Source organism: Belonocnema kinseyi, chromosome 5, assembly GCF_010883055.1.
Source record: "Belonocnema kinseyi isolate 2016_QV_RU_SX_M_011 chromosome 5, B_treatae_v1, whole genome shotgun sequence".
Lineage (NCBI taxonomy): Eukaryota > Metazoa > Arthropoda > Insecta > Hymenoptera > Cynipidae > Belonocnema > Belonocnema kinseyi.
In genome coordinates this window covers 97,164,999-97,192,548 of record NC_046661.1, presented here as the reverse complement: position 1 = coordinate 97,192,548, position 27,550 = coordinate 97,164,999, and the positions used below count along the sequence as shown (strand labels likewise).

General features: G+C 24.7%; 4 protein-coding genes across 5 annotated transcripts in view; 2 read left to right on the top strand and 2 right to left on the bottom strand.

The window, feature by feature from the left end:
- LOC117172467 (DNA repair protein RAD51 homolog 1-like) overlaps positions 1–26,120 on the top strand; it is a 77,446-nt gene extending 51,326 nt beyond the window's left edge. For both annotated transcript variants that reach the window (XM_033360429.1, XM_033360428.1), the window contains 4 exons: positions 18,908–19,059; positions 21,072–21,197; positions 25,273–25,464; positions 26,053–26,120. In XM_033360429.1, the coding sequence (XP_033216320.1) occupies positions 18,908–19,059; positions 21,072–21,197; positions 25,273–25,464; positions 26,053–26,085 (503 nt within the window). In that variant the 3' untranslated portion in view covers positions 26,086–26,120. The remainder of the gene's footprint in view (positions 1–18,907; positions 19,060–21,071; positions 21,198–25,272; positions 25,465–26,052) is intronic.
- On the bottom strand, positions 5,697–14,378 carry LOC117172461 (protein asteroid). The gene is made up of 2 exons (XM_033360416.1): positions 13,968–14,378; positions 5,697–7,827 (listed from the first exon to the last, which is right to left on the bottom strand). The coding sequence occupies exons 1-2, from the start codon at positions 14,259–14,261 to the stop codon at positions 5,839–5,841; spliced, it is 2,283 nt and encodes a 760-aa protein (XP_033216307.1). The 5' UTR covers positions 14,262–14,378; the 3' UTR covers positions 5,697–5,838.
- Positions 26,100–27,550, top strand: part of LOC117172464 — an 88,219-nt gene continuing 86,768 nt past the window's right edge. Inside the window, exon 1 of the mRNA XM_033360421.1 lies at positions 26,100–26,118. The gene's annotated coding sequence lies outside the window, so the exon portion shown is untranslated. The remainder of the gene's footprint in view (positions 26,119–27,550) is intronic.
- The window catches only part of LOC117172466 (annexin B9), a 39,751-nt gene continuing 38,331 nt past the window's right edge, over positions 26,131–27,550 (bottom strand). The window contains exon 6 of the mRNA XM_033360427.1: positions 26,131–26,328. Coding sequence (XP_033216318.1) covers positions 26,275–26,328 — 54 coding nt within the window. The 3' untranslated portion in view covers positions 26,131–26,274. The remainder of the gene's footprint in view (positions 26,329–27,550) is intronic.

Sequence of the window (27,550 nt, the reverse complement as noted above, 5' to 3'; positions counted from 1 at the left end):
AAAACAAATTGATTCGTGGGATAAAGGATAAACTCTTAATTTTTTTATTAAAATTGTTTAAATAATTAAAGTTCTTGTAAATTTGTAAAGCAATATAGAAAAAAGTAATCGGATAGACATTCTTCTTCGAAACCGTAAACAAATTTACTTGTAGAAAAAGGGCAAACTCTTAATTTTTAAATTAAAATTTTTGAAATAATTAATAGTTCTTGTAAATTTACAAATCCACCTAGAAAAGGGTCATCGGATAGACATTCTTAGTTCACTTCAAAAACAAATTGATTCGTAAGATAAAGGCCAAACTTGTAATTTTTCAATTAAAATTGTTTAAATAATTAATAGTTCCTTTAAATTCGCAAAGCAATATGGGGAAGTGAGTCACGCCTACCCCGAAAAGGAAATGGCCTAATGGTGTAATAATAATATAAAAAAGAGTCATCGCATAGACTTTCTTAGTTGACTCCGTAAACAAATTGACTCGTAGAAAAAAGGGCAAAATCTTAATTTTTAAATTAAAATTGTTTAAATAATTATTAGTTCTTTTGTAAAGCAACATAGAAAAGAGTTAATTGACTCCGTGAACAAATTTACTTGTAGAAAAAAGTCAAACTCTTAATTTTTAAATTTTTTAAAGGGATGAATTTTTAACTAAAATGAATCTTTATCAAAAAATGTACATTTCAACCAAAACAAATTGTATTTTTAAATAAAAAATCGTTGCAGTCAGCCAAAAAGATGAATTATGAACAAAACAGTTGACTTTTCAATCAAAAAGGATATCTTTTAACAAAATTGTTTAATATTCATCAAAGTATAATAATTTTGAACAGTATAGTGGTGTTTTCAATCACAAACAAACATTTTTAACTAAAATATGAATTTTTTTTACCAAAAAATACGAATTTTTAATTAACAATTGAACAAATAGTTGAAAAAAATTCTAATTTTAAACAAAAAATTAATTTCCTAACCAAAAGTTAAAAAATATAACAGAATGCATGAATTTCCCAACAAACAGTTAAATTTTTAACTAATTTAAAATAAAAATGCGGTAGTTACATTTTGAGTTAGAAAAATACAATTAAACTTTTTTTAATATGTAAATTTTTACGAAAATTATTCAATTTTCAATAAAAAAGATGAATTTTCAAGCAAGAAGAATAATTTTCTACTAGAAAAACACGAAATCACAACAAAATATGTATATGAATTTTCAACTAAGAATGTCAAAATTTCATCAATAATGAAATAGTTGAGTTCCATAAAAAGTGGAACTTAAATTTTCAGTTAAAAAAGATACATTTTTAACAAAAACAAAAGAAAGCGAATTATCTACTAATATTGACAAGGTTCAACCAGAATGCTAAATTTTTAACAAAGTAGTTCTACTTGCAACTAAGCAGTTAAATTATCAGCTAAAAAGTATAAATTTAAAAAAAAATAGCATAATTTTTCAAGTAAAAAAATTATATTTCCCAAGTAGATTAATTTTTCACCAAATATTTTGATTTTCAACAAAAATTATGAATTTTCATGGATCAAGATTAATTTTCTACCAAAAAAAGATAAATTTCTATTAAATATTATGTGAGTTTTAAGATTTACAATAAAAAATGCTGTCATTTTAATGATGTAGATTTCAAATTTCATCACTGTAGAAGATTTATAATTAAAAACTCTTGACTTTTGATTTACAGAATTAAAAAGTTTTAAATTGTAATTCTTCAAAATTGAAGATTATGTTTGAAAAAAATGAATTTTTAGCCAAAAAAAATGTTAACGAAAAAGATCATTTTTCAAATAAAAAAGCTAAACTTACAATCAAACGTGGAAACTTGAATTTTCAGTTAAAAAAAGTAATTAAAAAAAACGAATTGTGATAAAAAAATTGCAATTTTCAACTAAAGATAATTTTTTACCAAAAATGAAATGATTACATTCTCATTGAAAAAAATAAGTTTTTAACAATCAGAAAAACAATTCATTTTTTGAATACTTTGAATTTCTTTAATCACATAAATTATTTGAATATATTGTGAATTCCTCGAATTCTTAAAATCGCAGGAATTCCCGGATATTCCTGAAATCCTCTAAATTCCTTGAATTCAGAATATTCATGGAATTCCTGAATTATTTAAAATCCTTGAATTTCTTCCATTTATCTGAATTTTCAAAATTCATGGATTCACAGAAAAATTAAGAAATTCAGATGTTTTAGGGAATTTCGCGAATTCCAAAATATTCCGAGGAATCTAGGGAATTCAAATGACACAGACAATATTTAGATAAATCGTTAAAATTTCAATGTTTCCCTATATAACAACATTAAATTGTTATTCTCCAAGATTAAAAAATTTCGAAAAAGCTTTAAGAACTGGATATTTCGAGATAGCTTTCCCATTTTCCAGACCTTTCAAATTATATATTGTTAAATCATTAAAATGTACAATATAAGTTTATTTTTAAGCAACAAAAGAAGCTTACAAGCTAACAAAAGAGTTTGTTAACTCTGCATCAATATGTAAATTATATACACTTTTTCTTTGAAATTCATATTTTTCTATTGAAAAGTCAATTGAAATCTTTTTTAGACGAAAATTCGACTATTTCTTTTCAAAATGTCATCTTTCTTGGATTGAAATGCAACTATTTTTAGAGAATTTATCTATTTTGTTAATTGTTTATCCTTTGTGGTTGAAAAAATTAGCCTTTTTTGGATTGAAAATTAAATTAAATTTCTTGTAGAACTATTAAATAAAAAATTATCTTCTTAGTTCAAAAATTCATCTATTTTAGTAGAAATTGCATATTTTTTTAATGAAAATGCAACTTTTTGTTTAAAAGATCTGTTTGAATCACTTTTTTAAGAAATCATTTTTTTTCTTTGAGGATTTAAATTTTTAGTTAAAAATTCATTTTTTTGGTTGAAATTTGAACTATTTTGTTAAAAAACATTCTTTTTTAATTTATAATTCAGCTACTTGGGTAAAAGTTATATTACATTGTTAAACATTTATTTTTTTGATTTAAGGCTTTTGTCTTTGGTTGAAAATTTAAGTGTTTAGTCAAAAAGCCTTATTTTTGGGTTCAAATTAATTTTTTAAATGAATATGTAACTTTTACATTTTTTTCAGAATTTATCTTTTTTACCTGACAACTATTCTTTTTTAGTAAAAAAATAATTTTCTTGGTTTGAAATTTTACGTTTGTTGAGTAAAAATGCATCAGTTTCGTGAACAATTGAATTTTTTCTGAAATGCCATATTTTCGTTTGAAAATTCCATTTTTGTAGAGGAAATTCTTTTTTTGGTTACAAATTTTTTTAAATATAAATTTCATCTTTTTATTGAAATATAATATATGATACTATTATGTTGGGAATTTATGTTTTTAGGTTGAAAATTCAACTACCATGTTACAAATTTAATTACTTCATGTAAAAATTCAATTATAATTTATATTATGGTGTTGAATGTTGAATTAAAATCTTTTCTGGATAAAACTTTAACTTAAAAAAAAGTTCTGTTTTTTATTTAAAACTCATTTGTTTTAGTACAAATTTCATCTTTCTTGGATAAAAATCCAACTATTTGTTATAGAGAATTCAAATATTTTGTAAAAATGTATCTTTTTTGGTTGAAAAAATTCATATTTTAATCTTGAAAATTCAACTGTGAATCTTTTTTGGATAAAAATGCAACTATTTGGTAGAGAATTCAACAATTTTGTTAAAAAGTCATCTTTTTTGTTTAAAAATTAATTTCTTTTAGTAGGATCATAATTTTTGTGAATAAAAATGCAACTTTTTAGTTACAAATTATCCTTCTTTGCTTGAGAAAATTTATCTTTTTGGTTTTAAAATTCTTTTTTTTTATATTAATTTCATTTTTCTCGATTGGAATATGAACTATGACAGTTTTTTGGGGGAATTTATCTTTTTTGTCTGAAAAGGCAACTATTATGTGAAAAATTTAATTATTTAGTCATTTAGTTTAAAAATTCAAGTTTAAATTATATTTTGTTATTGAATAATGAAATGTAATGTTGTCTGGGTAAAAAATCAACTTAAAAAAAATGTGTTGTTTTTTATTAAAAAATAATTTGTTTCAATACAAATTTTATCTTTTTTAAGAAAAATCCGACTATAATCTTTTTTGGATAAAAATTCAACTATTTTTTGATTTTTTTTCTTTGCTAAAAACCCATAATTTATACGAGAATATTTTTAAATAAAAAAGTAACTATATGGTAGAGAATTAAACCATTTTGTTATAAGTCATCTTCTTTGTTTAAGAATTCGTCTTTTTTTTTTTAATTCATTTTTTCTCGCAGAAACTTATTTCTTGTTTGAAAATTTAAATTATGATCGTAAAAAGTGAATTGAAATCTTTTTGAACAGGAAATTGAACTATTTTTTTGCAAATTTATCTTCTTAGTTTAAAAATGCATCTTTTTTAGTAGAAATCGCATCTTTCTTGAATAAAAAATCGTCTTTTGTTTGAAAAGTAAATTGAAATCTATTTCAGATGAAAATTCGACTATTTTTTTGAAAATTTGTCTTTTTGATTTAAACATTCATCTGTTTTAAGTAAAAATATCATCTTTCTTGGATAAAAATGCAACTATTTGTTAGAGAACTTAATAATGTTGTTAAAAACTTTTCCTTTTTGGTTGAAAAAATTCGTCTTTTTGGATTAAAAATTCAATTTTTTTCGCAGAAACTTATTTCTTGTTTAATAATTCAGATTTTTATCGCGAAAAGTGAACTGAAATCTTATTTAACCAAAAATTCAACTATTTTTTGGAAAATTTATGTTTTTGAATTAACAAATTCATCTATTTTAGTAGAAATATAATTTTTTTTGAATAAAAATGCATCTTTTAGTTATAAATTATCCTTATTTGCTTGAGAAAATTTACCTTTTTGGTTTTAAAATCCTTTTTTTTTTGTATAAATTTAATCTGTTTTGATTTAAATATAAACTATGACACTTTTTTGGGGAAATGTATCTTATTAGGCTGTAAATTCAACTGGTTTTTTATTAAAAAATAATCTTGTTTTAGTACAAACTTCATCTTTCTTGGATAAAAATCGCACTATAATCTTTTTTGGATGAAAATTCAACTATTTTTTTTAAGTTTCGAAATAAAAAAGTAACTATTTGGTAGGGAATTACACAAATTTGTTATAAGTCATCTTTTTTTGTTTAAAACTTCGTCTTTTTGGATTAAAAATTAAATTTTTTCATTCAAACTTATTATTTATTTTTTAATTGATATATTGATCTTATAAAGTCAATTGGAATCTTTTTTGGATTAAAATTCTGCTTTTGTAGAAAATTTAACTTTTTGGTTGAAAAATTTAGTTAAATCGCTTTGTTAAGGAATAATTTTTTCTTGAATATTATATTTTTAGTTGAAAATTCTTCTCTTTGGTTGAAATTGGAATCATTTGTTGAAAATTAAGTTTTGAACAGAAAATGTAACTTTTTATTTTGTTAAGATTGATCTTTTTCGTTGAAAATTCTCGCTTTTTTTTTAGCAAAAATATAAAAATAATTTCTTTGGTTTGAAATTTCATTTTTTTTGTGTAAAAATGCATCAAATTAAATTTTTTCGTAGAAACTTATTTAATCTTTTTTGATTGGAAAATAGACTATGACATCTTGGGTTAAAAAACTAGGAAGTGAAAAAACTCGCAAGCTAACAAAAGAGTTTATTAACTCTGCATCAATCTGAAAATTATATACACAGAATCTCAAATCCCGAATTGATAAAATCATAATCAGATGAAAGTACATATATACAATGACGAGAAGAGTATCACTTGATGAGAAATTAAAACTGATATCGCCCGAGCATTGAAAATCGATTATTAGCATCGTGAAAAGAGGAAAAAACCTCCTTTGGTTCCAAATCCTCCAGAACTTCCTCCTCCTCCTTCTTGCCCCTATTTCTCCTTTTCCTCCTCCTTCCACTATTCACCCTATTATCCAGAACATTCTGCGCCAAAAGTCCCTTCACATGAGCCAACAAAATGTTAAAAAGTCTCAGCAGTGTCGGCGAATGCTGCAGCAGATGAAAGACATAAGCATCAATATCATTTCTTCCCTTAAAATTGTTATACAAGTTGTACAACAAGGTCCCATTATACAACTCCGCAACCCTCGTCTGTTGATACGGAAACCCAAGCAGAGCATTCAGATGCAAGCTGTGTCTCATGCAAACTTGAAACTGCGCGAAAGCATGCACAATCGAGACATTGAACTTCTTCGGATTTGTGAACAAATTCTTGTCAATCTCAAAATTGCTCAGGAAAAAGGGCGCCGCGAGGAGACAATCTTCTACGGTGACTTCGCAGTAAGCCTGATAAACAGTCAAGTCCTGAGGAATTTGTGTAAACAGCAAACCCCTCCTGTTCAACAAAATAGCGTTGAGCTCGGCTCCGTACCTCTGATGAAAGTACTGCTCAGATCTCTGGTATCCAATCCTCTGATCCAGGAGGCTGAAGAGCATCGTGAAAAGCAGGGAATACAAGTGGCAGTTTGTTCCCGAAGGTTCTTGCTGCTGAGCCATCCAATAAGTCGCAGTCGCTGCATAAAGCTTCCATTCATTAGGAAACGTTTCGAGAGCAAACTCGGGAATCCCGAGAGTCTCCTCCAACATTCTCTTGCGAATGATCGGCGGCAGATCGCGGAGGGTGAAAAGAGTTGGCAAATCACAGCCGAACATCTGATCCTGGGCCTCGATCTGGCCCACCATCATGTTTTTGTGTTTCCCTCGGCAGAGATACTCAAGAATCTTTGGACCTTCCAGTCCCTTGGTCAACAGTCCGTAGATGACGCCCACGATTTTCAGGCTGATTGTGATCGCTGCTGGATGCGAGTAATCTTCAATCTGTGGCGGACAGACATAAAACCTCCGGGTGAGGATGTCGATGAAATAAGAGGCGTATCTGCCCATGTTGAACTCTTGGATGAACCAGGGCGGTGCGACCTTCTGGATGTTGGGGTTGTACCGGAACTCCTGATCGCTCTCATCCTTCTCCTCCTCTTCCTCCTCCACGTCACTCATTTCCGACTCGTCGTCTTCTGGAGGTTCCTCGACAGGTCGGAGGTTGTTGACATCCTCCTGGAATTTGAAAGGCTCGGTTTTGAACTTGCTGATCATTTCGGCGATGAATTGCTCCGGGAAACCGAGGGGAAGGAGAATCTTGGGATCGACAGTTGTGTAGACGTTGACGATCATCTCGATCACTTCCAGAACCTTCTTGCGAGAATCTTGAGGAAGTCGCGCGAGAATTTGGACAATCGCGGCATTCAGAGAGTGTTTGCTCAGCCAGTTGAAAGTTGCTTCAATGCGGCGCTGTTGCTCGTTGTATTTTCTCTTGGTGGTTTTCGAGAGTCTTAGGTGGCAGAAGAAGTCCTTGAAGGTGCTGCGTTTTACGTAGTCATTTCCGAGCAAAGTTGCGGCTAGAGGGAGGACAGATCGATCGAGGCCTTTGAATTGGTTGAGGAGAGTTTCAACTTTGTAGACGCGGCACTGCTTCAAGTAACCTTGGCCTCTTCGGTTCTTAACGAGGAAAGGATCAAGGGTGTTGAAGGGGATGTAGGTCACGTCGTAGATATAGAAATCAGAGTCGTAACTGAGAACTGGACAGTTGAGAATTCGAGCAGTGGCTGCTATGTCGTCGTCTGCTTCAAAGAGAGTTTGGATGTATCGGACACCCTTTTTTGTCATTACTTCCTTCAGGACTTCTTTTAGGAGAAGAGGGAAGAACTTGTTGCGACGCTGGGTTGATGGATTGTAGCCGTAGGCAGATGATACCTGGAAATCGATTTTTAGATTGAAAGTCGCTCTTTTATGAGCTCCTTCAAATTCGCGAATTTTCAATACGAAGCGTTTTTCAAGGTTGAATTCTCTTTAAACGAAAGCACGAATTTAAGTGAATTTAAATTTCTTTGGTTTGAAAGTAAATTTTTTTTAAAATATTGACGCCAGTAAAGAAAGTTTAACTCTAGATGGTCACCGTGGGTGAAATTCATCCAAACAATTTTACAAACTCTTCGTAGAGTATGCTAATTACTTCAACTTTGCTGGTATATTGCAATATTTTAATGAACAATTTTGGTGAGAAAAACTATTAAACCTTTTTTTTAAAACCTTCAAGAATACCTCAATATTTTTATTAGATTTTTACAACTCAATATTACTGCAGGATCTTAGTTTTTTAGAACTTGGGTGAATTTCACCCACTGTGACCTATATGATATTCTACTGAAGCGTGACCATTTAGGGTTAAAAATGTATTTTGCTTATATAGACAATTAACATTCAAGTTCCAGAATTTTAATCTTGTTATATTTTTAACATAGAATCTTTTAGAAAGGGAATAAAAAAAATATTTCAGACATAAATTTTTAGTTTTACATTTATTTATTTACTTTTTTAACGCTCATGGGGTGATAAATTCAGTATAAATTCATAAGATTTTAAAGCAATTCAAGTTAAATTAACATTAATCGGAAAAACAATTTTTCATCAAAAAAATTCCATGGATTTCCGTGAAATTAGAGACTTTAGAGCAATTTAAGGTAAATGAGAAGAATTTCGATGAATTAAAATTCAAGAGAATTTTAAAGAATTTAAAAGAATTGCGGCTAAATAAATGAGAATTCAGGGTGAATTCTAAAAAATAATTTAAAATATTGAAAACCCCACTGATTTATCATCAAAAAAGTGACTAATGTCTTCAAACCAATTTAAATGAATTCAAATGAATTGGAAATCATTTTAAAAATCGAAAAAATTCGATTGATTTCAGTAAAATCTGAGTGAGTTTAATGCAATTTAAGGGAAATGAGAAGAATTCGACGAAATTCATAAAAAATAAAGCTAAATTAAAAAAGCTATCAATTGAATTGAAAACAATTTCAAAATATTAAGAAATTTGATTGAATTTAGTTTGAAATGTGTTTAGAAAAATTAAAAGGGCATTCAAAAGAATTTTATAAAATGACTATCATGATGAATTTAACAAAAACTTTGCGTAAATCCATTAAATTTATTACAATTGAGTGAATTTAGAAGAATGCAAAATAATTTGAAAGAATTTAGGATCAATTAATAAAAATTCAGAGCGAATTCTAAATGAATTGCAAAAAAATATTTGAAAATATCTTCAAATCTTTGAAACCCTAAGAAATTCCTCACTCATTAAAACACTAAAATTCCTTAAATTTACTAAAACCTAGGAAACTTCTAGAAATTATATTTATATTTTAATTATATTTTATCAACTGTAAATATAAATAAATAAATGATTTTTAAAATGGATCTGTACTCTAAGTATAGAAATCTGAACAATAATTAATTTTATTTTTAAATTAAAATTTTCATGATTTATCAATAATATATTTTTAATTCAGAGTTCAAGGTCTTCCTTTATATTATTTTTTATACTAAATTTAATAAATAAATGGATTAATATATTATTTCTATTAATTTTCTTTAGCCATTAAAAAATGTAAACGTGCGTTTTACTATTTTTAACTTAAAAATAAATCCATAATAATATAATCATAATTAAAGGTTTTTATTAGATTGAAAATATTTTTAATCTACATTAATTAATTTTTATCTCATTTAATTTGAAATTTCTTAATGTAGGAAAAAAATTTATATTTTATATTTTATAATATAATGGTAATAATATTATTTTAGAATAAGTATTTAGTATTTAAGAATAAGTACCAAATATTTCAAAGAAAACAATTTGAAACTGAATTATTTTGCATAGAAAGCTTTGAATATTTAGATTTTCGAATAACTTTTAACCTTTTAGCGTTACAATTTTAATTGTTCTATTTAAGAAGTATTTAATTTATAAGTGAAATTGTTACATTTTGACACATAAATAACAATTGAACACTTATTATTTGTAGAAGAAATTTGAGTAATTTTAAAAGGTATTTAGAAGTTTTGAAAAGATTCAAGATTAATTAAAAACTTGAAATTATTTCAAGTAATTTAAACGAAATGTGTTAACATTTTTTTCAGAACTTCTAAATATATTTTAAAATTAATAAAAATTTCCCTACAATTTTTGTAAATCCAGCAAATAAAATAAAATCTTTAAAATCTTCCATGTTTTTCTTTGATAATTTTTTAAATCTCTTAAAATCTTCTTAAACTTTCTGTTACAATAATTTTTCAAAGTGAAAAATTATTTTCAATTTTTCTAAGAATCTTAAGAAATTTTTTTATTCTTTTGAAGTCTTTCACAATTCTTAAAAAAATTCTAAATTTTTTGTTTGAAATGTGCAAAAATCTACATTTTATTAAAAATTCGGCTGTATGTATTTAAAATTATTTATAGAAAAAATGCAATTGATTTTGAAATATATTTAAAAGTTATGAAAAAAAATTATTTTGAATTTGGAAAAATTGTAAACCACTTATAGATTTCTCTAGATTTTGAAATAAAATTGTCAAGCTTTTAAAGGATGCCTAAACTATTTACAATAAAAATAATTTAACGTCTAATTTAAGAGTTGTTAAGTTAAAAAAATAATTTTTAATTTTTAATGTGTCTAGCTTAAAATGACTTTTAAAATAATATAATTTTTAAAGTTCATTGCTTGATTCTTTAATTTAGACTTTAAAATGTTAACGTGGATTTATATTTTTGGAACTTAATCGGAATCTTTGATTCTTATAATTTGTAAGTTCTAAAATTTTCAGTTTATTTGCATTTCATTTAAAACTGTTCAATTTAAAAGTGTTAATACCTTTCAGTTTATATGTGTACATTTTTGAGTATTTTTGATACACAATTTTTTAATTGAAAACTTTTAAAATTCAATTTTAAGATTTTGGAATTCAAGGGTTCCACTTTGAGTGCTTTAATTTGTTGTTTATTACTTTAAATAGAAGAATGTTTCGAATGGGGTTCGATTTTTTAAATTTCATTGACCATGAAAAATGTTTGCGAACCGGGAAAAAACCGGCAATTTTTTTCTTCCATTAAAACGGTCACCTTGATAACCTAAAATATTTCAGATACTTTGAAATCTTTTTAAAGCTCTTGAAAATTCAAAGGTATTTGAAAAAATTCCTTTAAATAATTCAAATCCTTTGATCAATCTATCAATTATTCTTTAGGATCAATTAAATACAAACTGTAAAAAAACCCATTGGATTAGGTAAAATTGAGTAAATTTAGAAAAAGTCCAATGAATCAACAAAATTCAAAAGAATTTCAAAGAATTCAGGATGAATTTCAAATCTCTTTAAATGTTTGAAACTCTACCAAATACCTCACTACTCGTAAAAAAATTCTTTGAAATTCACTATAATATTATAAAATCCCGTGAAATTCTATGACAATTTTTTCTGAATTACTGGAAAATGTATTAAAATACGTTGAGAGCTATTGCGAATGATGGTTGACCCGTTCGCCACCTGGTGTCGAAACCCAGAACTAGAAAGAGTAGGTACAATTTTAAAGATGTATTTTAATTTTTGCATAAAGTGTTTTTACGATTGTTTTGTGAAGTTTAAAATAATAGTTGAATACTAAAATAAAATTTTCATTAAAAAGAAATCCTTTTAGACAGAATATCTATCTTATATAGTGAAAATGCACATTTTTGTCAACAAAGTTTTTAAAAAAGATAACAATTATTTCACTAAGTCAGGTAAGTTTCAAAGCATTATAAGCTTAATGAATCTTTAATTAATGTATGTAGCGACAAATTTTATCCAGATTATGCACAGAATACGAATAATAGACGATTGGAATTAAAATACGAATTCTAACCTAACTAGTTCGGATTTTGGTCACCAGGTGATAGATCCTGTAAAATCGTTCATCTTCCGAAATTATAGAAAATTCTTTATCCTAATTTATTGGCATCACTTTGAAATCCTTTCAAATTATTCAAATTAAAAGCAAATTTCTAAGAATATTTTTAAATTCCCTAAAATATTTAAATACCCTTTGAAATCCTACAAAACACCTCATTTCCCGTAAATAGATTATTTAAAATACAATAAAATAGTTTAAAATTCCGTGAAATCTTTATTAAATTTGGGAAATCCCTACAAATGAATGGAATTAATTAATAATTCATTGGAATATTAAAAAATTTCCTATATTATATATTTCAAATTAAAAGCTCTTAAAAATGCCTTAAAAGTATTTAAAATAGTTGATATTTTTATTTTTTACTAAAACATATCTAATTTTATTCTCAAAAAATGAATTAAAAGAAATAAAAATATCATTGCGTTATTTCAACCAAAAAAGATTGAATCTCATTTTTTAAAAAATGAATTTTAAAACAAAAAAGACAAATTTTCAACAAATAAGAATTGTTCAGTCCTGAAAGAAAAAAACGTTCACTTAAATTATGGAATTTTTTCCACTTTCAAAAGATTTCAAATAAATACAAAAAGTTTCTGAAAAATTTCACAAAAATTTCATACAAATTACATACAGATTTCAAAAGAATACAAGCATTTCAAATATTTACACCAGATTTAAAAGATTTTAAAACATTTCGAATATTTGTACGATTTCAAAAGATTTCCAATAATTTTAGAAGATTTGAAAAGATTTTAAATAATTTAATGATATCAACGAATAAAAAAGATTTAACAAACAAAAATTTAAGAAAAATCTAAGAATTATTTCAAAAGATTTGACAAAGATTTCCCAAATATTTTGAATATTTAATCAAGTTTGCAAGGAGTTTAATAATTTGGAAACGGCGCGTGCAACATATTTCAAATACAAAAGATTTAAGAAAGATTTCAAAGATTTTAAAATATTTCGAATATTTGAAACGATTTAAAAAGGTTGCAAAACATTTTAATATATTTCATGAAGATTTAAAATAATTTAATTATTTCAATGAATAAGAAAGATTTCACAAAGATTTAAGAAAAAAATTACAAATATTTCGAAAAAATTGACAAAGATTTCGAAACTTTCATAAGATTTGCAAGGATTTCAAAGATTCGGAAACGGCGTGTACAAGAGTTCAAAAATTTAGAATATTTCTAAATATTTTAAAACTTTCAAAAGATTTCAAAGATTTTTAAACGGCAGTAAATTAGATTTCTAAGATTTCAAAAGATTTTACACAGACTATAAATATTTGAATGATTTCAAATGAGTAAAAAAGATTTCAAAGATTTTATAAAAATTTCACGAATTTTTATAAAGAATACAATAATTTCAAAGGTTTCAAAAAAGTGCAAAGTACAGCGATTTCAATTTTTGATTTAAGATATCAAAATATTTCATAAAGATTTTACAAACATTTCAAAGAATTCAGATGGATTTAAAAAGATTTCTAGAATTGCAGATTTCAAAAAGGTACACCAGATTTCAAAGATTTTCAACGAATTCAATTTTTTAAAAAGATTTCACAAAGATTAAACATATTTCATAAAATTTATAGGGATTTCAAACTTCAAAGATTTCAAAAAGAGTACAGTACACCACATTTCTAAAATTCGAAGCGATTTCAACTTTTTTCAAACGATTCAAAGAATTTCAAATATTTCAAAAAGGGCACAAAAGGTTGAAAAGCATTAGAAATATTTTCAAAGATGTTAAATTATTTCAAAACGTTTTAAGAAATTTGGAAAGAATCCAAAAAATTTCGATGATTTCAAACGAACAAAAAATCTAAAGATTCAAAAAAATTTTCCCAAATATTTCAAGTATTTCCAAGATTTCACAGAAATTTTAAAAGGTTTTTTAAAAATCTCAGAAAATTTCATATTTTATAAAAATTTGACCGATAAAAAATTAAATGACACATTTTTTACATCTATAACAAAACTGTTATTTCATTTTTTAATTTAAAAAATTAGACCTGGAAACCATTGAATTTCGTCCCTAAGAATCGCTGGACACCCTGTGATAAAGTTATTGTTAAAAATATTATAATTACCTTGTCCCTAATTCGTTTACGAACAGTTTGAATTTTTTTCTCCTCACATCCTCCGTCTATCAAAACTAAAGGGGTTATGTTACATTTTGAAAGACTGTCAAAAAATTCCTCAATGCTTCGGGCATATTTATCGTAATCCCCTCCGAAGGCACAATTGCACTTTGCATATTTAATGTACAATTGCGAAGCTAGAGCATTGCCGTCGATTACGAGATATGTGTCGTGAAGCTCAAAAGGTTGCAAATGTACATCTGATCGTTGAGCGATATACGTCGTTAATCCAGGAATTCCCATTGTTAACCGCTATTTCACTTATTTTATCGAGTTTCACACAGTTTCTGCACGAAAGTCACACTTTTTTACAAGTTGTCATGTTGACAAACACTCACAAGAACGTGGTGTTTGATCGTGTTTGATGTTTCTTTTTTATTTATTCGGAATTTTAGGAAAACGGATGTTGTTATCGCCATCTTGTTTCGGCGGGAGTTCCTAGTGAAATTGAAATTGGTTGAAAAGATTTTATTTTTTAAGTTCTTGAAAGCCCTTTATTTCTAAAAAAAATTTATATTTTGGTTCGCAAATTAAATATTTCAGTACGAAAGTAGACAATCAACAAAAGTTGAGAATCTCAATGTGTTAGGAACCGAAAATTGGAACAGGTTTAGCTGCTGATCGCAATAAAAAGTGCAATTTTGAGTTTAAACAAAAACTAAATTGCGAAATATTGAGTTGCTTAATTGCAAGGAAATGAGTTTTATAACAAAAATTAACTAATTCCGAGTCAATGATTAAATAATTTGGAAGTTAAAACCTCATGGAATTGAAAATCGTTTTTGCATAACAATTAAAAATCTAATTTTCGTAAAAAAAAAACTTACTCCCAAAATATGAGGATGCTTAATAAGAATATAAAAATATTTATCCACAAAAAATTATTCGGTTCTGATATTTCAACCAAAACACATAAAAGTTCTACCAAAAAATGATGCATTTTAAAACTAAATACAGGACTTTTTGAACGAATAGTTGAACTGTTAACCAAAAATGACAAATTTCCAAACAAAAATGAAAAAATAAAATTTTGAGTCGAAAAATTCAATTTAAACGACAACAAAAAACAAAATTTCAACAAAAAAATAGTAAAATGTTCAATGAAAGAGACGAATTTTCAACAAATAAAGATTTTTCAATCAAGAACAAAAAAGCTTATTCAAATTGTTGAATTTTAAGCATGAAAATATGAATTTTCAACAATAAAGTTAATTTACAACCAAGGATTACCATTCATCATAAAAAAGACGAATTTTAAACACACAAAAATATGAAGTTTCAACAAAATTGTTCAATATTAACCAAAGAGTTAAATTATCATTAAAATAATTTAATTTTCAAGAAAGTAGTCGACTTTTCGTACAAATAGTTGAATTTTTATCCTGCAAAAATGAATTCTCAAAAAAAATGTAATTGTTGACTTCTCAACCAAGAAATATGGAATTTCTACCAAAAAGGATGAATTTAGATGCATTTTTAAACAAATTGTTGAACTTTTAAATTATAAAATCAACATTTTCAACCAAGGATGGAAAAGATAGATTTTCAATAAAAAAATTAATTTCTAACCAAAAGAAGAATAGTTTTCAACAAATTCAGTAATCACAGTACCTCTTGTCGTCAAAAAAGGTGAATAGGTGACATTTTTTTCTAAAATAGGTAGCAAATAGGTAATAAAAAAATGTTAAATAAGATAAACAAACACGTTGTAATTTGTTGTAAACCGGGAGATGACCGGAAATTTTTTTTCGATTAAAACGTACACCCTGAAAAATGGAGTATTTAAATTTTCACTGAGAACTAATTTTCATTTTGAAAAAAAGAACTATGTAATTTTTCAAGTACATTCAATTTTTTACCTCTTAGTTAAATCCGTTACCAAGTGGTTAAATTTTCAAGCAAAAAAAGATAAATAGTCTGCATTTTTAAACCATAAAGGTTCAATTTTGAACCAAAAAATTAATTAGATGAATTTCTATCAAGAAAAATTAATTTTCAATTAAAAAAACAAAAATAAAAACGAGTTTTCTAAAAAAAAGTTGAATTTTGTACTAAATAGTGGAATTTTATACCAAATTTTTCAATTTTCAATAAGATAGTCAAATCCTCAACCAAAATAGATAAATTTTCAACTAAGAAGTTGCATTTTTCACCAAAAACTCAAAATGAGATGAAGTTCTCCCAAAAAATGAATTTTCTACCAAGAAAAATTTTTCAGTCAAGAATAAAAAATAATGTTAACCAAATTGTTGAATTTTCAAAAAAAAATGTTAATGTTTATCAAAAAATGTTATAGTTGATATTTCCACGACAAAATTTTAATTAAAAACAAAAAACAGTTTGTTGAATTTTCAAGCCAAAAACCCTAATTCTCTATACAACAATTGAATTTAAAAAATGAGAACATAACAACAAAAAAGTTTATTTACAATTAATCAGTTGACTTTTTTGACAAAATATTTGAATTTGCAGTTAAAAAAAACAACATTTTTTCAACAAAAAGAATTTTATTTTTTAACCAAAAAACAAACTTACAACTAAAATGATGAATCTTTAACGAAAAAAAAATGAAATTTGAAAAAATTCGTTCAACTTTCAACCAAGTAGTGGAATTTTTAATAAATCATTTTTTTGGTTCAAAATGCTACTTTTTGGTTACAAATTTCACTATTTAGTTGAAGATTTAATTATTTTGTTGAAAATTAAAGTCTTTTGTTAAAAAGTAATCGTCTTTGGTCGAATATTTATATTGTTTGGTTGAAAATTAATTATTTTTAATTAAAAAGTCTGTTATTGTATTTTTGTTTAAGAAATAATCTCTTTGAATTAAAAAACATACTTTTTGTGAAAATTCAACGATTGTTTTGAAAAATTCATCCCTTTGGTCGAAAATTTATATAAATTTGGTTCAAAATTGATCTTTTCTTAGTGAAAGTGAGTTCTTTTGATCAAAAACTAAACAAAAAAAGTATCATATTTCTGTTCCAGAATTAATCTGAATTCAACTATTTTGTTAAAAAGACATATCTTTCTGTCGAAAATTCATCCTTTTTGGATTGAAATTTCTCTTTTACTTGAAAAATCGTATTTTTGGGTGGCAAATTCAACTATTTGCTAAAAAAAATCACCTTTTGGCTAAAAATTCATCTCTTGGTTAGAAATTCTACTATTTCGTTGAAAATTCAACTATTTTCTTAAAAAGTAATCTTTTTATTAAAATTTCAACTGATTTATTGAACACTTATATTTATGGATGGAAAATCCATCCTTTTGGTGTAAAAATCCTAATTTGTTAAAAAAAGTCATATTTTTAGTTGAAAATTCGTCTTCCTTGCTTCAAAATTAAACTGGATTGTAAAATATTCATATTTTCACATTAAAAATTAAAAATTATGTTTGAAAATCCAACTCTTCCTGGTTGAAGTTTAATCTTCTCCGTTTGAAAATTTGATCATTCGGTTCAAGATTCGTCGATTAGGAAAGTGTAATAAAAACTGTATTTGGTGTGCAAGTTGTAATTTTGAATAAAATGTTACTTTTTCAATTGAAAAAGGTGACAAATTTCTAAAAAAGGTGAACAAAAGTGACAAAATTTAAAATAGGTGATAAAAGGTGAATAGGTGACACTCTGTGATGACTTCAAATTAGTTAAACTTTTAATCTAAAAGTTATATTTTTAATCAGACATAGAATAGTTAAATTTTCCGTTATAAAGATGAATTTTCAACAAAATTGTTCATTCTTAAGCAAAAGAAATTCTTTAATTAAAATGATGATTCGAAAAACAAAAAAATCAATTTTTAACAAAGTAGTTACGCTTTTGAGTAAGTTAAGTGAATTTTCAACAACAAAAAATGAATTCTCAACGAAAAATGTAATAGTTGATATTTAAATTAAAAATCATTTTAATGTTAAACCAAAAATATTTGAATTAAACCAAAAAAGAGGAAGTTTTAACAAAATAGTTTAATCCTCAACCAAAACAGATTAAGTTAAAACCAAAGAGTTGTGATTTTTAATTAAGAAAAGATGAAATTGCTATAAAAAAGATCTATTTTCAATAAAATACATGAATTTTTAACTAAAAAAGAAAATTTACCATAAAAAATATGAATCAGTTACGTTAAAGATATTCTACCACAAAAACTGAATTTTCAACAAAATACGTGAATTTTGAAATCAAAAGTTGATTTTTCAACTGAAGAAGATAAATTTTCAATCAAACATGGATTAGTAAAATTTTTAGTTTGAAGAAATAATTTTTTTCCAAAATAATTGAATTTTTTATTTTTTAAACACGACTTTTCTATCAAAAATGGAGTTGTTAAATTTTCAGTTAGAAAATTAATTTTGAACAAAGAAACAACAGAGTTTTCAAAAAATTAGTTACATTTTTAACGAAACAGTTGAATTTTCAGTAAAAAAATATAATTTTAAACAAAACTGGTAAATTTACAAGCAATTAAAAAAATGTGTAAACAAAAATATAATTGTCAGGAGGAAGCACCTAAAAAATAGAAATAGAAATATAAAGCAAATAAATTGCTGAAAAGAATATTATACCAAGAAAGATCTATAAAAATAAGAAAAGTATGTATATATATTTTTATGAATAAACGATAATATACTCAATAAATATCGGTCCTGACGACAAGGCAAGAAATTGAGTGACAAAAAGTTTGAAAAAGTGGTTTAGTTTCAAAAAGTAAAAAATTATAAATGCGGATTGATACTTTGGTGATGAAAAAACATCACTATATTAAAAATAAGATTTCGATCAAATCATTTTATTACAACGTGTATTTGATTTTTAAAGAAGTTTGTATGCAAAGCCCCCATTTTCGGTAAAAATGTTGATTATTTAAAGACTAGTTTTGTTAATGTTCCAGATCTTATTCGAGGATACAAAAAACGACACAAAAATTTGAAATTAGATGAAAAACAAATGTTGGATAACATAGCTGTTCTGACACCTTCAAATTCAGACGAATTATTTGACATTGTTGTCAGCTTGAGAAAAGATTTAATGAATCATCCAGGGGTAAATAAAAAATGTCCTAATATATTTTCCTTGAATCCAGGGCTGCTACAAAGTCCCAATCTCGAAATTCTCTAACTTTCCCTATGACTTTTCCATGATTAATTTTTCATTTTTCCTGACAGTTCAAAATTTGTCTTTTAAACAAAAAATCAACCTTACACCTAGGATACCAATATTTTTAATGAAAACAAATTTTTTTTCTAAATTTATATCATACACAATTTTATAAAAGGCAATCCATAAATTACGTAAGAGATACGTGGAAAATAAATGAATTTTTAACCAATTAGTTGATTTTTCGACTAAAAAAATAACAGAACATTCTGAACCAAAAATGAAAGGTTGAAAATCTAACTATTTTGCTGAAAATTGGTGTTTTGTTTTGTTGTTTTTTTTAGTTAATTAATTCATTTATTTTCTTGAAAACTCTTATTTTTTGGTGTAAAACTTCAATTAATGTTGAAAGTTCATGTTTACGGTGAAAAATCAACTCTTTTGCAGGATATTCTTTTTTTCAGCTGAAAAATTATTGATAATTGATAAAAAAATTTTATTCACTTTTAAAATACTTTTTTCTTCGTAAATAAAAATTTTAAATGTTGAATTTTAAATCCAAAAAGACGAATTTTCTGCAAACAGTCGAGGTTTCAATAAAAAAATATTAGTTTTTAACAAAAAAAAAAGTTAAATTTGCAATAAAAAAATATGATTTTTTTACAAAAATAATACTAAGAAACGAAGTTTCAACAAAATATCTAAATATTCAACCAAATAAATGAATTATTAAGTAAAATTAGGAATCTTCAATTAAAAAAGTAATTTTTTAACCAAGTAGTTATTTTTCATCGCAAACAATGATTTTTCTACCAAAAAAGAAAAATTTTCAACTAAAAGGAGAAATGTACAACCAAAAATAGAATGGTTAACAAGAAAAAAAATTTTCAAGTTAAATTTTCAATTTTAAAAAATAACTAATTTCTAACAAAAAAACTGACTTTTTAACAAAGAAGATTAATTTTATATTACAAAAAATGAATTTTCAACAAAATACATTAATTTTTTACTCAGTAGTTGAATTTTTTAACTGAAGAAAATAAATTTTTAATCAAGGATCAAATAGTTACATTTTCAGTAAAAAAAATGAACTTTCAAACTAAAAATATGAACTTCCTTCCAAAATAATTGAATTTTTCACCCAAAAAATACGAGTTTTCAAAATAATAAATTAATGAATAAGCTAAAAAAATTTTTTAACAAAATTTTTAAATATTTAACCAAACAAATAAATTTTGAAGTAAAATTATAAATCTTCAACAAGAAAAATTAATTTTCAACTAAATAATTAAAATTTCATAGCAAAAGATGAGTCTTCTACCAAAAAAGATAAATTTTCAGCTTAAAATGATAAATTTACATCCAAAAATAGAATAAATAACCAGAAATTTTCTACCAAAATAGTTGAATTTTTAACTCTTAACGCAAAATAAGAGTATTCGACCAAAAAAGGCATATTTACAACCAGAATAGAATTGTTGACAAAAAAGGATTAATGTTTAAGAAAATAGTTTTAATTTTCACCAAAAAGATCCATTTTCAATCCAGGAGATTAATTTTTAACAAAATGTATCAAATTTCAACCAAACATTTGAATTTTTAAATGAATTTTCGGTATAAAAGTTAAATTTTCAATAACAAAAAAAAATGAATTTTCAACAAAAAATATAAATTGTTCACCAAGAAGATAAATATTCTACCATAAAAGACGAATTTTTAACAAAATATAGGAATTTTTAACATAAGATGAATTTAAATTCGTTTAGAAGAAGAAATTTGCCAACGAGAATTTCAATGTAATTTCTTTAATTATTTTCGATGTATAATTAAATTACAAAATTCTTTGAATTTTTGGATAATTGAGCAGACCTTACAACAATTAAGTATAATTCTCCTATCGACAAATATTTCTTTACTTCGCCAATAATTGATAAAAATAATGGGATACCCTTTTTTAGGTCCAAGTTGTGATTGTCGACAGTTTGTCTTTACCAATCCAATATTCTTCAGATTCATGGCATCGAACAAAATGTTACTTTTACACATTAAAATACTTACGTGAATTATCATTAATAAACATTGCAGTAAGTACTGTAAAAATTATTTTCAATAGATATATTTTTCTTTTAGGGGCCGTACTTAAATTACGTAACTAGCAGTAACAACAAAATTTACCCCCCCCCCCCCACTCTTATTGTACGTAATTTTTATTTTCGAGAAATGTTTTGCTAGTTATTGCTAGTACAATTAGACAGGGTGTACGAGCAATTTATTTTCAAAATTGCCTAATTTTTCTTCGAATAACTTTTCATTTTCGTTGATCATTAATATCTAAATTCCAGTATTTTAATCTTGTAGTACTTTTAAGATATAATCTTTTATAAACGGAATAAAATAGAATTTCCGATTATAATAAGGTTTTTTTTATTTATATATTTATTTTAATCAAAAAATTGCTTTCTACTATAAAATGTGGATTCTAAACAAAATGCTTGAATTTTTCAACGAAATAATTAAAGTTTGTAACATAATAGTTGAATTTTCTACCTAAAAAGATAAAATTTATACAAAAAAGGAGAATTTTAAAACCAAAAAGACTAATTTTTAACAAATAAACATTTTTTTTACTTATGAAAGAAATAAAAGTTTATCTAAATTGCTGAACCTTCAAGGCAAAAGACAAATTTTCTCTGAAAAAATTGATTTTTCAAACAAAAAATATTACTTTTCAGAAAAAAAATTATTTTTGCACGAAGCTGATGCATTTCTACCCAACAAAAATGAAATTTCAAACCAAGATAATTATTTTTTTTTACCAAAAAGGAGAATTTCCAACTAAAAAAGATCAATCCTTAAAAATGAAGAAGTTCTAAAATTAATTTTAAACAAAACCAGTCTTTTCCACTAAGCAGTTAAACTTTCAACCAAAGACATAAGCCTTCAACCGAAAAAAATTTTAACACTGTAGTTTAACTTTTATCCAACTAGTTGAATTTCCAATTAAAACCAAAATAGATGCATTTTTAAATCAAAAACATCATTTTAAAAAATAGTGGAATTGTATATTAAAAAAGATTTTTATTGACCTTTCACGAAAAAAATATGGTTTATTCAACAAGAAACAAGTTTCTACGAAAAAATTAAATTTTCAATCCAAAAACTTCAATTTTTAAACAAAAGGATGACTTTTTAACAAAATTATTGAATTCTATACAAAATAGTTACTTTTGCATCCAAAAAAGATAAAATTTCTCTTAAAACATAAATTTTTATTAAAAAAAAACAATTTTCAAAAAAAAATTTTGATTTTTTATTCAAATAAGATTTTAGTTAACCTTTTAAGATCAAAATATGAATTTTTTAATAAAACAAAGTTTCTAAGAAAAAAAGTTTAATTTTTAATCCAAAAAGATGAATTTTTTACAGAATAGTTGAATTCTCTACCAAATAGTTGCATGTTTATACCAAAAGATGATATTTTTAGTAAAACAGATCAATTTTTAATGAAAAACGATATCTTTTTTTATAAAGTTTAACTTTTATCCAGAATAGATTTCAGTTCCTTTTTGAACATCAAAATATATATTTTAAACAAAATTGTTGCATTTTCATTCAAGAAAGATGCAATTACTACAAAAATATTACTACCGAAATATAAATTTTAAACAAAAAGTAAGTTTTCTACGTAATAGTTAAATTTTCAACAACATAGTAAATTTTTTGAACAAAAAGTATGACTTTTTAACAAAATAGTTTAATTTTCTACTAAACAGTTGGCTTTTTATACAAGAAATATAAAATTTCTTTTAAAATAGATGATTTTTAATTAAAATTTTTTTTTAAATAGTTGAATTTTCACCCAGAAAAGATTCCAGATCTCTTTCCAATACCAACATATTGAATTTAAATGAAAAGTAAACTTTTTACAACATATTTAATTTTTCAAGAAAAAAGTAGAATTTTCAACCTACAAGTATGACTTTTCAACAAATTAGTTTAATTTTCAACAAAAAATTTGAAATTATGTCAGTTCTCTTTTCAAGATCAAAATAATAAATTCAAACAAATATTAAAATTTCTACGAAATATTTAAATTTTCAACAAAACAGTAGAATTTTCTACCAAAATTATAATTTTTTAATAAATTTTTTCAACAAATAGTTGCATTTTTATCCAAGAAAGTTGTAATTTCTGCTAAAGCAGGTGAATTTAAAAGACAGAGACAAATTTTCAAAAAAGAGTTGAATTTTCATGCAAAAAGTTTCAATAGACTTTTCAATACAGATATACGAATTTCGAATAAAAATTAAATTTTCTAGGAAATAGTTTAACTTTCAACAAAAAGTTGCATTTTTATTCAAGAAAGATGCAAATACCACTAAAATAGCGAATTTTGAAACCAAAAAGAAATAGTTGAATTTTCATCAAAAAAAGATTTCAGTTCATTTTTCAACACCGAAATATAAATTTTAAACAAAAAGTAAGTTTTCTACGAAATAGTTAAATTTTCAACAACACAATAAAATTTTGAACCAAAAAGTATTACTTTTTAAGAAAATAGTTTAATATGCAACCAAATAGTTGCATTTTTATCCAATAAAGATGAAATTTCTCTTAAACTAAATGATTTTTTAATAAAAAAATGCTATAAAGTAGTTGAATTTTCATCCAGAAAAGGTTGCGGTTCTTTTTTCAACACGAAAATATTAAATTAAAATAAAAAGTAAATTTTCTACGAAATGGTTAAATTTTCAAGAAAACATTTGAATTTTCAACCAAAAACTAAGACTTTTTAACAAAATAGTTTAATTTTTGTCCAAAAAATATGGAATTTCTCTTAACACAGATGATTTTTTAATTTAAAACAAAAATTTAAGTAATTGAATTTTCATCCAGAAAAGATTGCAGGTCTTTTTTCAACACCAAGATATTAAATTAAAATAAAAAGCAAATTTTTTACGAAATAATTGAATTTCCAAGAAAACATTTGAATTTTCAACCAAAAAGCAAGACTTTTTAATAAAATAGTTTAATTTTTGTCCAAAAAATATGGAATTTCTCTTAACACAGATGATTTTTTAATTCAAAACAAAAATTTAAATAATTGAATTTTCACCCAGAAATGATTCCAGTTCTCTTTTCAACATCAAAATAATAAATTTAAACAAATATTAATTTTCCTACGAAAGAGTTAAATTTTCAACAAAACAGTAAAATTTTAAAACAAAAAGTATGACTTTTTAACAAAATAGTTTAATTTTCAACCAAGTAGTTGCATTTTTATCCAATAAAGATAAAATTTCTCTTAAAACAAATGATTTTTTAATAAAAAATTAAAAAATTAAAAAAAGTAGTTGAATTTTCATCCAGAAAAGAATACAGTTCTTTTTTCAACACCAAAATATTAAATTAAAATAAAAAAAATTTTCTACGAAATAATTAAATTTCCAAGAAAACATTTGAATTTTCAACCAAAAAGTAAGACTTTTTAACTAAATAGTTTAATTTTTGTCCAAAAAACATGGAATTTCTCTTAAAACAGATGATTGTTTAATTTAAATAATCGAATTTTCATCTAGAAATGATTCCAGTTCTCTTTTCAACATCAAAATAACAAATTTAAACAAATATTAATTTTTCTACGAAATAGTTAAATTTTCAACAGAACAGCATAATTTTTTACGAAAATGTATGACTTTTTAAACAAAATTGTTGAATTTTTAACCAAATAGTTGCAATTTCACCCACGAAAGTTGTAATTTCTGCTTAAGTAGGTGCATTTTTATCAAAAAAATATGCAATATTTCTACTAAAAAAGATGAACTTTTAAATTAAAAAGACAAAATTTTCAGAAAAAATAATTTTCATTCAAAAGAGATTTCAGTTATTATACTTATTATTATTATTATTATTATTATTATTATTATACTTATCAGCAAAGAAATATGAAATTTTAACAAAAAAGTTGAATTTCTAACTAAAAAGTATGTCTTTTTAAGAAAAACTAACAATTTTCAACCAAATAAGAAAATTTATACCTAAAAGACATTCTTCAGGAGAAAGTGTTTGCGAATCCCCCCCCCCCCCTGATCTGTTTCGTAATTTAAGTACGGTCCCTTAATTATAACGACTTTTTATTATTTTCTTCTAATTTGACAGGTAATTGTCACAACTGAGATGGTGAATCAAGTCGATAACCAAGGAAAAGATTTTTGTCTCTCCAGTGCAGGTGGACAAATTACAGCCCATCGAATGCACAAAAGACTGATGCTTGCTCGAATAAATGATAGCAAATTCGTAGCAAGAAGTCTAAAAAGTCCTCTGATGCCACAAGTCTCAATTTTTTTCCAGGTACTTTTCTGACTTTTAATTTAAATTCACTTCTCTTTAAAGTAGTTCTCTAGCCAAAAGTCAGAAATCTGAAAAAATTGTTTTTCTATGATTTTAAGAATGAAAATATTATAACTGATGTTATTTTAAATAAAAAACATTAGTTTTTATGGAAAATTTTGAAATTCACAAAACAAAAGATTACTTTCAACCATGTTTTTTACAATCGAATTTTTTCTCACTTTTTTTTAATAATTTATGTTTAATAATTATATTTTAAGATTATTTAGTTATTTTTAAAATCTGAAACATTACAGCTGTAGAGAATGTTTTCTTAGAAAAAATAAGCCGTCATTCATTAAAATGCAATCGTTAAAATTATTGTTTTTTGTTGTTGTAAATTTAAACATTTCTTATAAAAAAGTATGTTTTTTATTTGAAATGACATCCGTTATAATATTTTTATTATTAAAATTAAAGAAAAACTATTCGTTTTTCAGATATTTGACATTGGCACGAACACTAACTTAAAGCACTCTTTTTTTAAAAAAGAATTCAGCAAATTATGCATATAAATATTATAAAACATATTTTTTAAATTGTATTTAGATTACGACAAACGGAATCAGAGATTGTACCTAGGGAAAATAATTTCCGTGATCTGTCGACCAGGAAGTGAGTTCACCATTTTTAAACTGTGATATTGTTTATTTAATTTCAATGAAACTCTTGAATATATACAAATTGATTCAATGACTTCAATTCTCGCCTAAAAAATTTATAAAATCTCCGTAATGTAAATGCAACTCTGCTTCTATAGTGATTTCGCATTTATCCAATTACAAGCGAAACTAATGTGCGCTTGTAATCACCAGAGACGTCATCCTGAAAAGAGAAAGATCATTTTTCAAATAAAAGAAATTAATTAAGAAAGGGGGAAATTAAAAGACTAAAATTAATTGCTCAATTGATTCAGAAATTGGCAAACGAAAAATAAGTAGTACTTACCTAAAATAGCAACCCGAGAATTTTTCAAAATAGGGAAAATGGGATGATTTTTTACGAAAATAAATTATTTTCAATAAAATTAATGTAAATACCATATTGAATTCAATATGCGACATTTTAAATTCCTAAGATTTTATATCAAAAGAAATCGATTTTTAACCCAAAAAGACGATTTATCAAGAAACGTAAAATAATTTCTGACCAAACAGTTGCATTAACAATCGAATAGTTGAAATTTCAAGTAGAAGAGATGAATTTTTAACAAAATAGTTTGATTTTTAACAAAAAAAATAAATTTTCAAGTCAAAAAGACAAATTTGTTCAGAAACGGTTGAATTTTCAACAAAAAACTTCATTTGTAACAAAAGAAAAAATACTTTTTCACCATAAAATAGTAATTTTCCATCCAAAAGGATGAATTTTTAACGAAAGAATTGAATTTTTGACCAAAGAGAATGAAAAATCAACCAAAAACAGTATTATTTTCAATAAAAACTAGTTATATGAATAGTAGTATGAAACATTTTAAATTTCAAAGATTTTCTATCAACAGAAATAAATTTTCAACCCAAAAAGACTATTTTTTAAGAAACAAAATATAATTTTTAACGAAACAGTTCCATTAACAACCAAATGGTTCAAATTTCAAGCAAAAGAGATGAATTTTCAACAAAATAATTTAATTTTTAACCAAACAGTTGCATTTTCAAATCAAAAAGAATTTTTGTTTTAAAACGATTGAATTTTCAACAAAAATCGAATTTCCAACCAAAGAAAAAATACTTTTGTACCATAAAAGATTAATTTTCAATCCAAAAGACGAATTTTTAACAAAACAACTGAATTTCCCACCAAGAAAGATTAAAATTCAACCAAAAACAGTATAATTTTCAATAAAAAATAGTTATAAGAATAGTAATATGAAAAATTTTTAATTCTTAAGATTTTCTATCAACAGAAATCAATTTTCAACCCAAAAAGACTATTTTTTAAGAAATAAAATATAATTTTTAATGAAACAGTTCCATTAACAACCAAATAGTTGAAATTGCAAGCAAAAGTTCTACTTTTATCCAAAAATTAAAATTTTAAATCCAAA